The 12,457-nt window shown below is 40.4% G+C and overlaps 1 protein-coding gene across 4 annotated transcripts in view; it reads right to left on the reverse strand.

The window, feature by feature from the left end:
* Window positions 1–12,457, reverse strand: part of TMEM117 (transmembrane protein 117) — a 564,814-nt gene that overhangs the window by 460,782 nt on the left and 91,575 nt on the right. For 3 of the 4 annotated variants that reach the window (XM_011936073.1, XM_011936075.1, XM_011936071.1), the window contains exon 2: window positions 10,809–10,941. The exons of the other annotated variant lie outside the window; for it this stretch is intronic. In XM_011936073.1, coding sequence (XP_011791463.1) covers window positions 10,809–10,941 — 133 coding nt within the window. The remainder of the gene's footprint in view (window positions 1–10,808; window positions 10,942–12,457) is intronic. 4 annotated transcript variants of the gene reach the window in all.

A 12,457-nucleotide genomic window follows, 5' to 3' on the forward strand; every position in this document is an offset into this window, starting at 1 on the left:
CCAGACACACCATCTTTAAGAACAGTAACACTCACTGTGAGGGTCCACAGCTTCATTCCTGAAGTCAGTGAGACCAAGAACCCACCAATTCCGGACAAACTGAGACTTCACTAAAGTTGTTTATCAGCTTAAGAAGCTTTTGGGCTGAGATGATGGGGTTTCTAGGTATAGGATAATGTCATCTGCAAACAAAGACGAATTGACTTCCTCTCTTCTTACTTGAATACCCTTTATTTCCTTCTCTTGCTTGATTGCCCTGGCCAGAACTTCCGACACCATGTTGAATAGGACTAGTGAGACAGGGCATCCTTGTTTTGTGCCAGTTTTCAAGTGCAATGCCTCCAGCTTTTGCCCATTCAGTATGTTATTAATACGTTATTGACTGTGAGTTTGTCATAAACGGCTCCTACTATTTTGAAGTGTTCCTTCAATACCTAGTTTATTGAGTTTTTAACATGAAGGGGTGTTGAATTTTATCAAAAGACTTTTCTGTGTCTAGTGAGATAATTATGTAGTTTTTGTCTTTAGTTCTGCTTATGTTGTGAATTGCATTATTGATTTGCATATGTTGAACCAGTCTTGCATCCTGGGGATGACGCCAACTTGATTGTGGTGGATGAGCTTTTTGATGTGCTGCTGGATTCAGTCTGCCAATATTTTATTGAGGAATTTTGCATGAATGTTCATCAGGGATATTGGCCCGAAGTTTTCTTTTTTTGTTGTATCTCTGCCAGGTTTTGGTATCAGGATGATGCTGGTCTCATAAAATGAGTTACGGAGGATTCCCTCCTTTTCAATTGTTCGGAATAGTTTCAGAAGAAATAGCACCAGTTCCTCTTTGTACCTCTGGTAGAATTCTGGACCTGGGCTTTTTTTGGTTGGTAGGCTATTTATTACTCTCTCAATTTTAGAACTTATTATTGGTCTATTCAGGGACTCAACTTCTTTTGGGTTTGGGTTCAATATTAGGAGGGTGTATGGGTCCAGGAATTTATCCATTTCTTCTAGATTTTCCAGTTTATGTGCATAGAGTTGCTTATAGTATTCTCTGATGGCTGTTTGTATTTCTGTGGGGTCAGTGGTGTTATCCACTTTATCGTTTCTGATTGTGTTTATTTGGGTCTTCTCTCTTTTCTTCTTCATTAGTCTTGCTAGCGATCTACTATATTGATTTTTTCCCCAAAAAACCAGCTCCTGGATTCATTTACTTTTTGAAGGGTTTTTCATGTCTCTATCTCCTTCAGTTGCACTCTGAGATTATTTCTTGTCTTCCGCTAACTATGAGGTTTGTTTCCTCTTGGTTCTCTAGTTCTTTTGGTTGTGATGTTAGGGTGTCAATTTGAGATCTTTCTAGCTTTTTCATGTGGGCATTTAGTGCTATACATTTTTCTTAATACTGCTTTAGCTGCATCCCAGAAACTCTGATACACTGTTTCTTTGCTCTTTTTTGGTTCAAACAACTTCTCGATTTCTGCCATAATTTCATTATTTACCCAGGAGTCATTCAGGAGCAGGTTGTTCAATTTCCATGTAGTTGTGTGGTTTTGAGTGGGCTTTTAAATCTTGAGTTCCAGTTTGATTTCGCTGTGGTCTGAGAGACTTTTGTTATGATTTCAGTTCTTTTGCATCTGCTGAGTAGTGTTTTACTTCCAGTTATGTGATCAATTTTAGAGTAAGTACCATGTGGTGCTGAAAAAAAAAAATGTATATTCTGTTGTTTTGGGGTAGAGAGTTCTGCAGATATCTATCAGGTCCACCTGGTCTAGAGCTGAGTTCAAGTCCTGAATATATTTGTTAATTTTCTGTCTCAATGATCTAATACTGCCAGTGGGGTATTAAAGTCTCCCACTATTATTGTGTGGGAGTCTAAGTCTCTTTGTAGGTCTCTGAGAACTTGTTTTATTAATCTAGGTGCCCCTGTATTGGGTGCATATATATTTAGGCTAGCTCTTCTTGTTGAATTGAACCCTTTAACATTATATAATGCCTTTTTTTGTCTTTTTTGAACTTTATTGGTTTAAAGTCTATTTTATCAGAAGCTAGGATTGCAACTCTTGCTTTTTCCTGCTTTCCATTTGCTTGGTAAATTTTCCTCCATTCCCTTATTTTGAGTCTTTGTGTGTCTCTGCACATGAGATATATCTCTTGAATACAGCCCACCGATGGGTCTTGTCTTTGTATCCAGCTTGCCATTCTGTGTCTTTTAATGTGGCATTTAGCCTATTTACATTTCAGGTTAATATTGTTATGTATGAATTTGATCCTGTCATCATGATGCTGGTTGGTTAATTTTGCAGACTTGTTAATGTAGTTGCTTCATAGTGTCATTGGTCTGTGTACTTCAGTGTGTTTTTGTAGTGGCTGGTAATGATTTTTCCTATCCATATTTACTGCTTCCTTCAGGAGCTCTTGCAAGACAGGCCTGGTGATGACAAAATCCCTCAGCATTTGTTTGTCTGAAAAAGATTTTATTTCTCATTCGCTTTTGAAGCTCAGTTTGGCTGGATATGAAATTCTGGGCTGGAATTTCTTTTCTTTAAGAATGTTGAATATTGGCCCCCAATCTCTTCTGGCTTGCAGGGTTTCCGCTTAGGGGTCCACTGTTAGTCTGATGGGCTTCCCTTGGTAGGTGAACTCACTTTTCTCTCTTGCTGCCCTTAACATTTTTTCCTTCATTTCAACTTTGGAGAATCTGGTGATTATGTGTCTTGGCATAGATCTTTTCATGGAGTGTCTTAATGGGGTTCTCTGGATTTCCTGAATCTGAATACTGGTCTGTCTTACTAAGCTGGTGAAGTTCTCCTGGATGATATCCTGAATTGTGGTTTTCCACTTAGTTCCATTCTCCCCGTCTCTTTCAGGTACTTCAATCAGTTGTAGGATTCATCTTTTTACACAGTCCCATAATTCTTGGAGGTTTTGTTCATTCCTTTTCATTCTTTATTCTCTAATCTTGTCTGCCTGCCTTATTTCAGCAAGATAGTTTTCAACCTCTGATATTCTCTCTTCCACTTGGTCAGTTCAGCTATTGATATTTGTGTTTGCATCACAAAGTTCTCTTGCTGTGTTTTTCAGACCCATCAGGTCATTTATGTTCCTCTAGAGACTGGTTATTCTAGTTAACAGCTCCTATAATCTTTTATCATGGTTCTTAGCTTCTTTGAATTCGGTTAGAACACAATCATTTGGCTCAGTGAAATTAGTTATTACCCACTCTCTAAAGCCTACTTCTGTCAGTTCATCCATCTCAGCTTCAGCCCTGTTCTGTGCTCTTGCTGGAAAGGTATTGTGATCATTTGGAGGAAAAGAGGCATTCTGGCTTCTGGGATTTTCAGCATTTTTGCATTGGTTTTTCCTCATTTTTGCAGATTTATCTACCTTTGATCTTTGAGGCTGATGACCTTTGGATGGGGTTTTTGTGGGGTCTTTTTGTTGATGTTGCTGTTGTTGTTGTTGTTGCTTTCTGTTTTTCTTCTAACAGGCCCCTCTTCTGCAGATCTGTTGCAGTTTGCTGGGGGTCCACTCCAGACCCTGTTCACCTAGGTTATCACCAGTGGAGGTTGCAGACCAGTGGAGGTTGCAGAACAGCAAAGATTGCGGCCTGCTCCTTCCTCTGAAAGGTTCATCCCAGAGGGGTACCAACCTGATGTCAGCCAGAGCCCTCCTGTATCAGATGTCTGCCGACCCCCGTTTGGAGGTCTCACCTAGACAGGAGGCACAGGGTCAGGGACCCTCTTGAGACAGTCTGTCCCTTAGCACACATGCACAAAAAATGCAGACCAGTCTAAGAAAACTCCTTCTTCCCCTTGGAAACCCTACAGCCACTCACTATTCATTCTAGTCCTGAACTGGTGTGCTGTGCTCAGGGAATTGCCCTCATCAGGATGGGCCAATCTCTTCAGAGCTGGCAGGCAAGAAAGATTAAGTCCGCTGAACCTGAGACCACAGCCACCCCTCCCCACAGGTGCTCTGTCCCAGGGAGATGAGAGTTCAGTCTGTAAGCCCCTAACTGGAGTTGGTGGATTTTCTGCAGGGAGGCTCTGCCTACTGAGGAAGGATCTAGAGAAGCAGTCTGGTCACAGCTGCTTTGCTGTACTGTGGGGAATTCTGCCCAGTCCAAACCTCCCAAACTGCCTACTAAAGCCACAGTAATGGCAGCTACCCCTCCCCCCGGCAACTTGGTCATTCCAGGCAGATACCAGACTGCTGTGTTGGTAATGGGGATTTCAAGCCAGTAGTTCTTAGCTTACTGGCCTCTATAGGAGTGGGAGCCACTGAGCAAGACAACTTGGCTCCCTAGCTTAAGCCCCCTTTCCAAAGGAGTGGACGCTTCTGTCTCACTGGAGTTCCAGGTGCTGCTGGAGTATGTAAAAAACTCCTGCAGCTCAGTGCCTGTCTGAACAGCCACCCAGTTTTGTGCTTGAGACCCAGGGCCCTAGTGGTGTAGGCTCACAAGGAATCTCTTGATTCGTGGATTGCAAACATCCATGGGAAAAGCCTAGTAACACTGGGGGGTGGCACAAGCCCTCGCCACTTCCCTTGGCTGGGCGAGGGAGGATCCCCCCGCCCCACCCCGGCCCTGCTCCTCCAGGCTCCATGCACTTTCCAGATGAAGCAATGCCCCACCCTGCTTCTGCTCATTCTCCCTGGGGCATGCCCACTGCCTAGCCAGTCCCAATGAGATGAACTGGGTACCTCAGTTGGAAATGCAGAAACCACCTGCCTTCTGTGTTGGTCTCCCTGGGAGCTGTAGACCCAAGCTGTTTCTATTTGGCCATCTTGGCCCCTCCCCACATCCACAAGAGATCGTTAAACTGATAGCAGAATTTTAAAAAATGACAATGGTTATTTTAAAAACAAAGTCAAAATACTGGGGTAACAACCCCTTTGAGAAAAAAAAAAAAATAGTTCAGAGCAGTCTGAGCTATGTGAGGTACTCAGGCCCAGAAAGACATGAGTATGGAACTGCAGTCATTGCCCTCAACCCCACAAGACCTCACCCCCAGCCTCCACCACACCCATGCCTGGGGCAATTGTTTAAAGTCATTTTGCTCCTGACCAGCTGTATAGCCAATCAACAGCTTGTGTATTTTAATATAAATTCTTGGTAAACAACTCAAAATCTGCCTCTTCTTTTCCATTCAAAAAACACTTATAACTGCTGTTAATTGAAGCATATATTCAGGGCCATTTGGATCTATGATCCTGGGTTGCAGTCCTCAAGCTTGGCCTAAACAAACTCTACTTATATTAATTTTGCCTCAGTTTCTTCCTTTTAGGTTGACACCTTCATATTCTGAGATCAGAGCATTGGTTCTGAGATCAGAGTATTGGTTCTTTTGACTGTAAAATGCATTAATACGATTTTTTTCATGAAAAGAAAAGCCCTTGATAAATCGAAGTGGATAGAAGTTGAGGCAAAAGGGAACTAAATTGCTCTACATAATAAAACAGAGGAATTCAAGTTATTTGGGGAGGGGTGTCCAGAGAAAAGAACCTGAAACTGGGTGAAGTATTCATAATAGCTGAGGATGTTTTGAGGTTCTAAAATCCAAAGGAAACTGTATATTAAAATCACAAAACTGCACCTATGGTAACAGTTCCCTGAGAGAGATTTTTCCCCCAGAGCCCAGTTTAAGTACAAGCTTCTTTGATGCTTGACTGTGCTAAGTGGTTTTCTTGGAGTAGGTAGCTAGGCAGACATGAGCAGGGCAGGAGAGGGCCCTCCTCAAGAATGTCAGGCAACCATCAGGTGATAGGCAGTTGTTAAACAGTCTCTCCAAAATAATAATTGGTCACAGCCAGTGCCATGGAAAGGCAGTCTCCCAACAGACAGCAAACTCCTGGTGATCAGCAGCTTCCCCATAAGGTCTCAGAAGTTGGGCTAGTGGGCTCAAGCATGTGCACTAACAGACCAAATGGCAGAGTTTAACCGGTATATGACCTTCCTCTGGGAACACTTGACTGGTAAGAGAAAAATGCCTCGGATGAGCATGCACACAACTTCAGTAAACACACTGCACATGCAGCCCCTCCCAAGTGCTGGCAGGCCACTGAGCATGCAAACAGTCCACTCCAAGGGAAGAATCAAGGGAGAAGAAATGCAAACCTCAGAACCCTTCCAATGTATAAAAACCCAAGTCAAGGGTCAGACGGGGCACTTTGATCTCTCAAGTTGCCCGCTTGGCCCTGTTCCAAGTGTACTTTACTTCCTTTCATTCCTGCTCTAGAATTTTTTAATAAACTCTCACTCTTGCTCTAAAACTTGTCTCAGTCTCTCACTCTGCCTTAAGTCCCTTAGCTGAATTCTTTCCTCCAACGAGGCAAAAATCCAGTTTGCTGCAGATCTGATGATTCAGTGCTGCTAACAGGTACATGTTTTCCACTTCACGCCCTCCCAATCCCACTGTAGCCCTTTGTGGGACCATCTGTATGGAAACTTCTATTTTCAATTTTTCAATTAATATGAGCCAAATCCTTGTTTCTGGTCGCTACATAAAGGTTAAAATTCAAGTGCCTAAGTCAACTCCACTGAGCATCTGAGTATCAATCAGTTCATAATCTTACTGCCCCAGTTTTCAGATCCTTCTGCATTTTTGTCCTCTGGGATTTTTCCTGACCTTTGGGTAAACTCAGCTATGCATTTCAAAGGAGTATACCAACTTGCTTCATCTCTTCCAGCTGTTCTAAAGATTTTGTAGTAGGCAAGGCTTCAGGTTACCTAGTCTGCCACCTTGTAAAAAAGAAAAAAGAAATTACTCATAAAACGGCTAGATGCAAAACTATGCCCAGGATCAGCACCTTCTCCACAGCAGAACCCTCAACATTTATAAAATGATGAGTTTAGTTACATCTTGGTGACTTAAAGAATAAATGAGGTTACAATAAGAAGCACTTTAGTGGTGTAAGGATCTGAGGTGTAGAAAGAGTCAAATTTGGGACAAGTTTTTTCCTCATGGTGCTACAAATACGGATTGTTCGACCCTTGATCCTTTTTAGCTCAACCAGCTAACTTACCTCTTTCCCTCTCCATCTGACTGCCTTTCAGCTTGGCTCCCCAGAGATGTCTACAGCCATAAGAGTTAGTGCATACTTCAGGGAATCCACTGTAATGAGGAAAACAGGAGCCAGGCAACTCTGGGCTAAAAACTCTTGAAGTTCTGGTCTGGATAAACCTAGGGATTTTTTTCTCTATAGTAAGAGATCATGAGACCCCAGCTTAGATTAAATTTATACCCATTCCTAAAATTGGCACACATGCACAAAAAACGCAGACCAGTCTAAGAAAATTCCTTCTTCCCCCTGGAAACCCTATAGTCACTCATCATTCATTCTAGTCCTGAACTCCAGCAGTTTGGAAAGGAATCCTAAAATACATTAACACAGATCTAGCCGTCATAAGAAATTCTTGAAACCCTTTCGGAAATAATTCTAGGCCAATATTCCTAGAGAGACTCATGAACAAAGAAACATCGGACTCCCCACAAATTCAGTGTAATGCAAATGAGATTCAGTGTAAAGAATCCTGAATTCCTCTCTAGTACCAGGAATCCTCTGATATAAAACCAGTTACTTGCCATGTCTGCGTGCCCACTGTCCTCACTGCACTCTCTGGCTCCATTATTCCCTGTGCTACATGGGATGAAGCAATATCTCAGAAAACCTGGTGTGTTCCAGGACAACCCCAATAGCGCAGTTGTATCCATTTGCTCTAAGAACTGATTTTCCTCCAAGTTTACACTCCTATTACAATGTGCTCACGATCAAATGATGTGTGTCATAAAAGTTAATAATACATCTTTTATAAATGGTGATTTAATTTTTATTTTTTATTTTTCTTTTCAGAGGCAGAGTCTTATTGTTTCAGCTAGGCTGGAGTGCAGTGACACAATCATAACTCACTGTAACCTGGAACTCCCAAGCTCAAGCAATCCTCCTGCCTCAGCTTTCCAAGTAGCTAGGACTACAGGGCGTGCCATCACCCCCAGCTAAGTTTTTTATTTTTTGTAAGAGACAAAGTCTCTGTTGCCCAGACTGGTCTCAAACTTCTGGCCTTAAATGATCCTGCTGCCTCAGCCTCCCAAAGCACTGGGATTATAGGCATAAGTCACCATGCTCAGCCTTGATTCATTTTTTCTGCAGAACTAAACCATTTGTCCCTTGCTATGAATTTTTCTAAAATATGGCACCTTTAATATATCCTCTCAGTAAAAGATGTTTTTCTATGAAGAGGAGGCATAATGGTGAAGAGTTCAACAGTTACATAAAACTCTATAAGATTGTATTTAGTCTGAGAATAAAAAAGACCACTTTCAATTTTAGTTAGGCTACACATAAATTGTAGGCTAACTATTCTCTTATTTCCTAAGCATACCTCCTGCTTCTTTCAATTGTCAATTTCTGCTTGAATAATAAAATACAGAGAAAGGCTAATAGACATATGGTGAATGAATAACAGGGTCAACCATCAATCAGACCTGTGTTCTTTAAACAATAAAGTGGCAAAACCTCTCTAGTCCTCAGTTTCTTGATCTGCAAAATGGAGATGATAACTCCTACTCCACGGAGTCACTGAGAGATTTAATGGAGATAATTCGTGCCTGGTGTAAATGCTCAACAACTATTAGCTCTCATTTTATTTCCAGCTATTGAGTGCTTTATAGAGTACAAGGAATTATTTATTGCATTTAATTTATTTCTTTCAAATCTGTTCCCTTCCTCAAAATAAGCATTTCCAGTTAGCACAGGCCTCATTAGCTCCAGATAAAAAAACAAGCAGAATTAGATCAAAAGTCAGCTTCTTAGCAAAAGATATATTTTGTATATTATATAATGTATTATTTCCAGCAATTGCTTTTAAAATGTAGTTTTCACATAGGTTCCTTCTCCTTCTGCTCTCAGTGCTTTGAGTACAAAAAAACTCACAGAGAAACCTTTGGCTGTGTTAGGTAACTCCAACCATTACCCATTCTAGTATTACAGGCACTGCTCCAAGGCTGAGGCATATTCTGATGAGCCATAGGTGAGAGCCCTCAAAACAGACATGGTATTAAAACTATCATTCTAAGTCCAAGAAATAATTACAAAGTATTTTAATAACTTTCTAGAGCCTGAACATTTTATCTCAAATCACATTCTTGAATTTATCACTTGTCAGTATAAACTAAAATATGAAACATGTGAATGTATTTTTTCCTTTGCTATTCATCTCCTGTAGTGAGGGAAAAGCAATGAAATTCTAAATGAGCTTCCCTCTCAGTAATGAACAACGGTGGCCAAAATCTATATGTAACATCAAAACAGTTCCCTGTTTCCCATGGAAGTGGACAACAATCCTGCCTAGCCTACACTTAGAAGAAAAGGGTATTACCTAGCTTTCTGATCTATTAGGGAAAACAGATCAAAATCTTTCTCAGTAACTATTTCAACACACAACAAATACCTAAAGTGGTTTATTATTGTCACGAATCTAATTTTAATACTAAGCCAATCTCCTTATATTCTGGCCTCAAAACTTACTGAGAGCAGGCCAGACGCAGTGGCTCACGCCTGTAATCCCAGCACTTTGGGAGGCCAAGGTGGATGGATCACCTGAAGTCAGGAGTTCAAGACCAGCCTGACCAACACGGTAAAATCCCATCTCTACTAAAAAATACAAAAATTAGCCAGGCGTGGTGGCAGGCACCTATAATCTCAGCTACTCGGGAGGCTGAGTAGAACTGCTGGAACCCGGGAGGCAGAGGTTGCAGTGAGTGAGCCAAAATCGCGTCATTGCACCCCAGCCCTGACCGACAACAGCGAGATTCCATCAAAAAAAAACCAAAACAAACAAACAAAGTTACTGAGAACAAACCAAGAGGAAATTATACTGAAAGACCAATCCTTGTGTTTCATTATAGAATGAAAGAAAGAAGTAAAGAAACTTAGAAAAATTATACAACTACTTGTTAGCACATCTTCATGCCTTACTGATTTGATAAGTATATATCACAAGCTAGGAGTTAATACAGGGTGGCCCACTTTTTTTTTTTTTTTTTTTTTGAGAAGGAGTCTTGCTTTGTTGCCAGGCTAGAGTGCAATGGCACAATCTCGGCTCACTGCAACCTCTGCCTCCCGGGTTCAAGCGATTCTCCTGCCTCAGCCTCCCAAGTAGCTGGGACTAGAGGCCCACACCACCACACCTAGCTCATCTTTGTATTTTTAGTAGAGACGGAGTTTCATCATGTTGGCCAGGATGGTCTCGATCTCCTGACCTTGTGATCTGCCCGCTTCAGCCTCCCAAAGTGCTGGGATTACAAGCATGAGCTACCGCGCCCAGCTGTGGCCCACTTTTAAAACAACCTATTAATCACAAAACTCTCTCTCTCACGGGACTGTCAAGAGAGTTAAAGAAAATCCTGTACCAAACACTTTTATTTAGTCAGGCATTGCAGACCAATGAAATTGCAAACCTGGAAACCTTCATCTTAGCCCCACTCTATGAATCATTTGAATATATGCAAATCAGTAAGATTTCCTGAGTCTTATACCCGCTTGTCAGTATAATGAAATTAGTACCTGCCCTCCCACCACCCTATACAAAAGTCCTAAAGGATAAAGAACAAAATCTAAACATTGTAATGCAGTATACGCTTCCTGGAAAAAAAAAAAATTTAATATCTTAGGTAAGAAAAATATACAAAATACTCCTTCTTCTTAGGGCAGAATATTTGTAAAGCAGACAGACTACTATAAGCTAAAAAATTCTTAAATTCTTATGAGTTTCAAACATAACACTCACCACAGCAGAAAGGGGAAAGATAACCTACCCCATGTTTCCATCCATCAGAAGAATCGTGTTGTATATGTGAGAAAATATGAAGAGAAAGAGAATTGTGCTGAAGAACATTGTCATCCACGACCCATGATCCTCTCGAAACATTTTTAATCGCAGCAACTGACCTGAAATACAAATATTATTAAATATTAATGTACATTGTAACTCAAAATTCATGGATCTTTGCTTTATTTTTATGAATCTCTATTGTCTCACTATATTCTGAAGTCTTTGCCATAGGACTGCCTTATGAGTAAAGCCACAATATAATGTTCTTTTTGCTCTTTTGTAAATAAATGATCATAAATAAAGTCCAAGACGATCCTCATATCACATATCATCCTAGAGTAAATAGTACTAATGCAAGAATCTAGTGTTCAGAGACAGTACATTATGCTAGCATGAAAACAAGATGAACTACAGCCCTACTTAGCTGCTACTTTTTATTTTACAAATATGTTTTTGGTTCACACTGAAACTACTTAAGGCAAATGGTAAAGTTGCATGAATCCCATATCGTTTCCCTTTGTTTCTATAGATCCATTCCCAATACTGGCCAGATGATAAAACCAAGACCAACCTTACTTATCAGGTCTAATTGTTTAAGGTACATGAAAACGTGAAAGAAAAATTTAAGTCTCTGTTATAAAACATGCAGCTTAGCCTCACTCTTAACACCCATGCCCCTGTACAAGTACAAATACAAGTGCATATGAGAGGTGACAGTGTATGTGTTAATGAAGCTTGGTGTGGCTCCTGGCAAAACATAATTTTCACCCTGATGACTAAAATTCCATTTATGAAGACAAATGCTAACGTTAGAGAGAATGTTAAGATGCAAACACCTGAAGGAAGAAACATATATTAAGATGAACACTAAAGTAAAAACTACTAATATAATTCCACCAGAGGAATGTTTTGATTTATGGTAAAGAGAAATGATGGCACTAGTACCCTGAAAGATGAGGAAGGTGAAAAACCTTGTGAGTAAGAAAGATGTGAGCATAGGTCACCCTAGCTTCTCCCAAGATAAACTGTGTCTATTTTACTTACCTCCCTTCCTAAGAGTAATAATGGAGATGACGTGCATATAGGAACTACAATTACTAGCCGCATAAATTATAAGATCATAGAACCTGTTGATTAATCAATAATTACGAAAAGCCAGGGATTTTCAAGCCTCCACACAACATACTGACAAGAATATTGTAAAAACATATTAACCACAGAATGCTTGAGAGTAAAATCACGTGCCACAAATATCTTACACTATAAGGAATATTTATCTATTCATTGAACAAATATTTAATATGTGCCTATTACATGCCAGACACAGTTGTAAGTGCTGGAGATTCAACTGTAAGCAATGTAGGACAGTGCTTGAAGTCAATTATCATTTGAGTATTTAATGGAATTGTGACCTTACTTTGGACTCATGGGCTCTCTTTGTTCAGGGGTCCCTTTTCTGCAAGTCCTTTCAGCTTTAGACTAAGACCTATTTATTTAATTCAGCAGTTGATAATGAAGCACTTCAAAGACCGGCAATTAGAGTTCCTTTAAGATTTAAATGTGAATTTCTTTCTTAACATAAGCGTGTGTCAAAAAAATTCACTAACAAATATACTTTAAAAGTCAAATAAT

This window comes from Colobus angolensis, unplaced genomic scaffold (genome assembly GCF_000951035.1).
Source record: "Colobus angolensis palliatus isolate OR3802 unplaced genomic scaffold, Cang.pa_1.0 Scaffold150, whole genome shotgun sequence".
In the NCBI taxonomy this organism is placed as follows: domain Eukaryota; kingdom Metazoa; phylum Chordata; class Mammalia; order Primates; family Cercopithecidae; genus Colobus; species Colobus angolensis.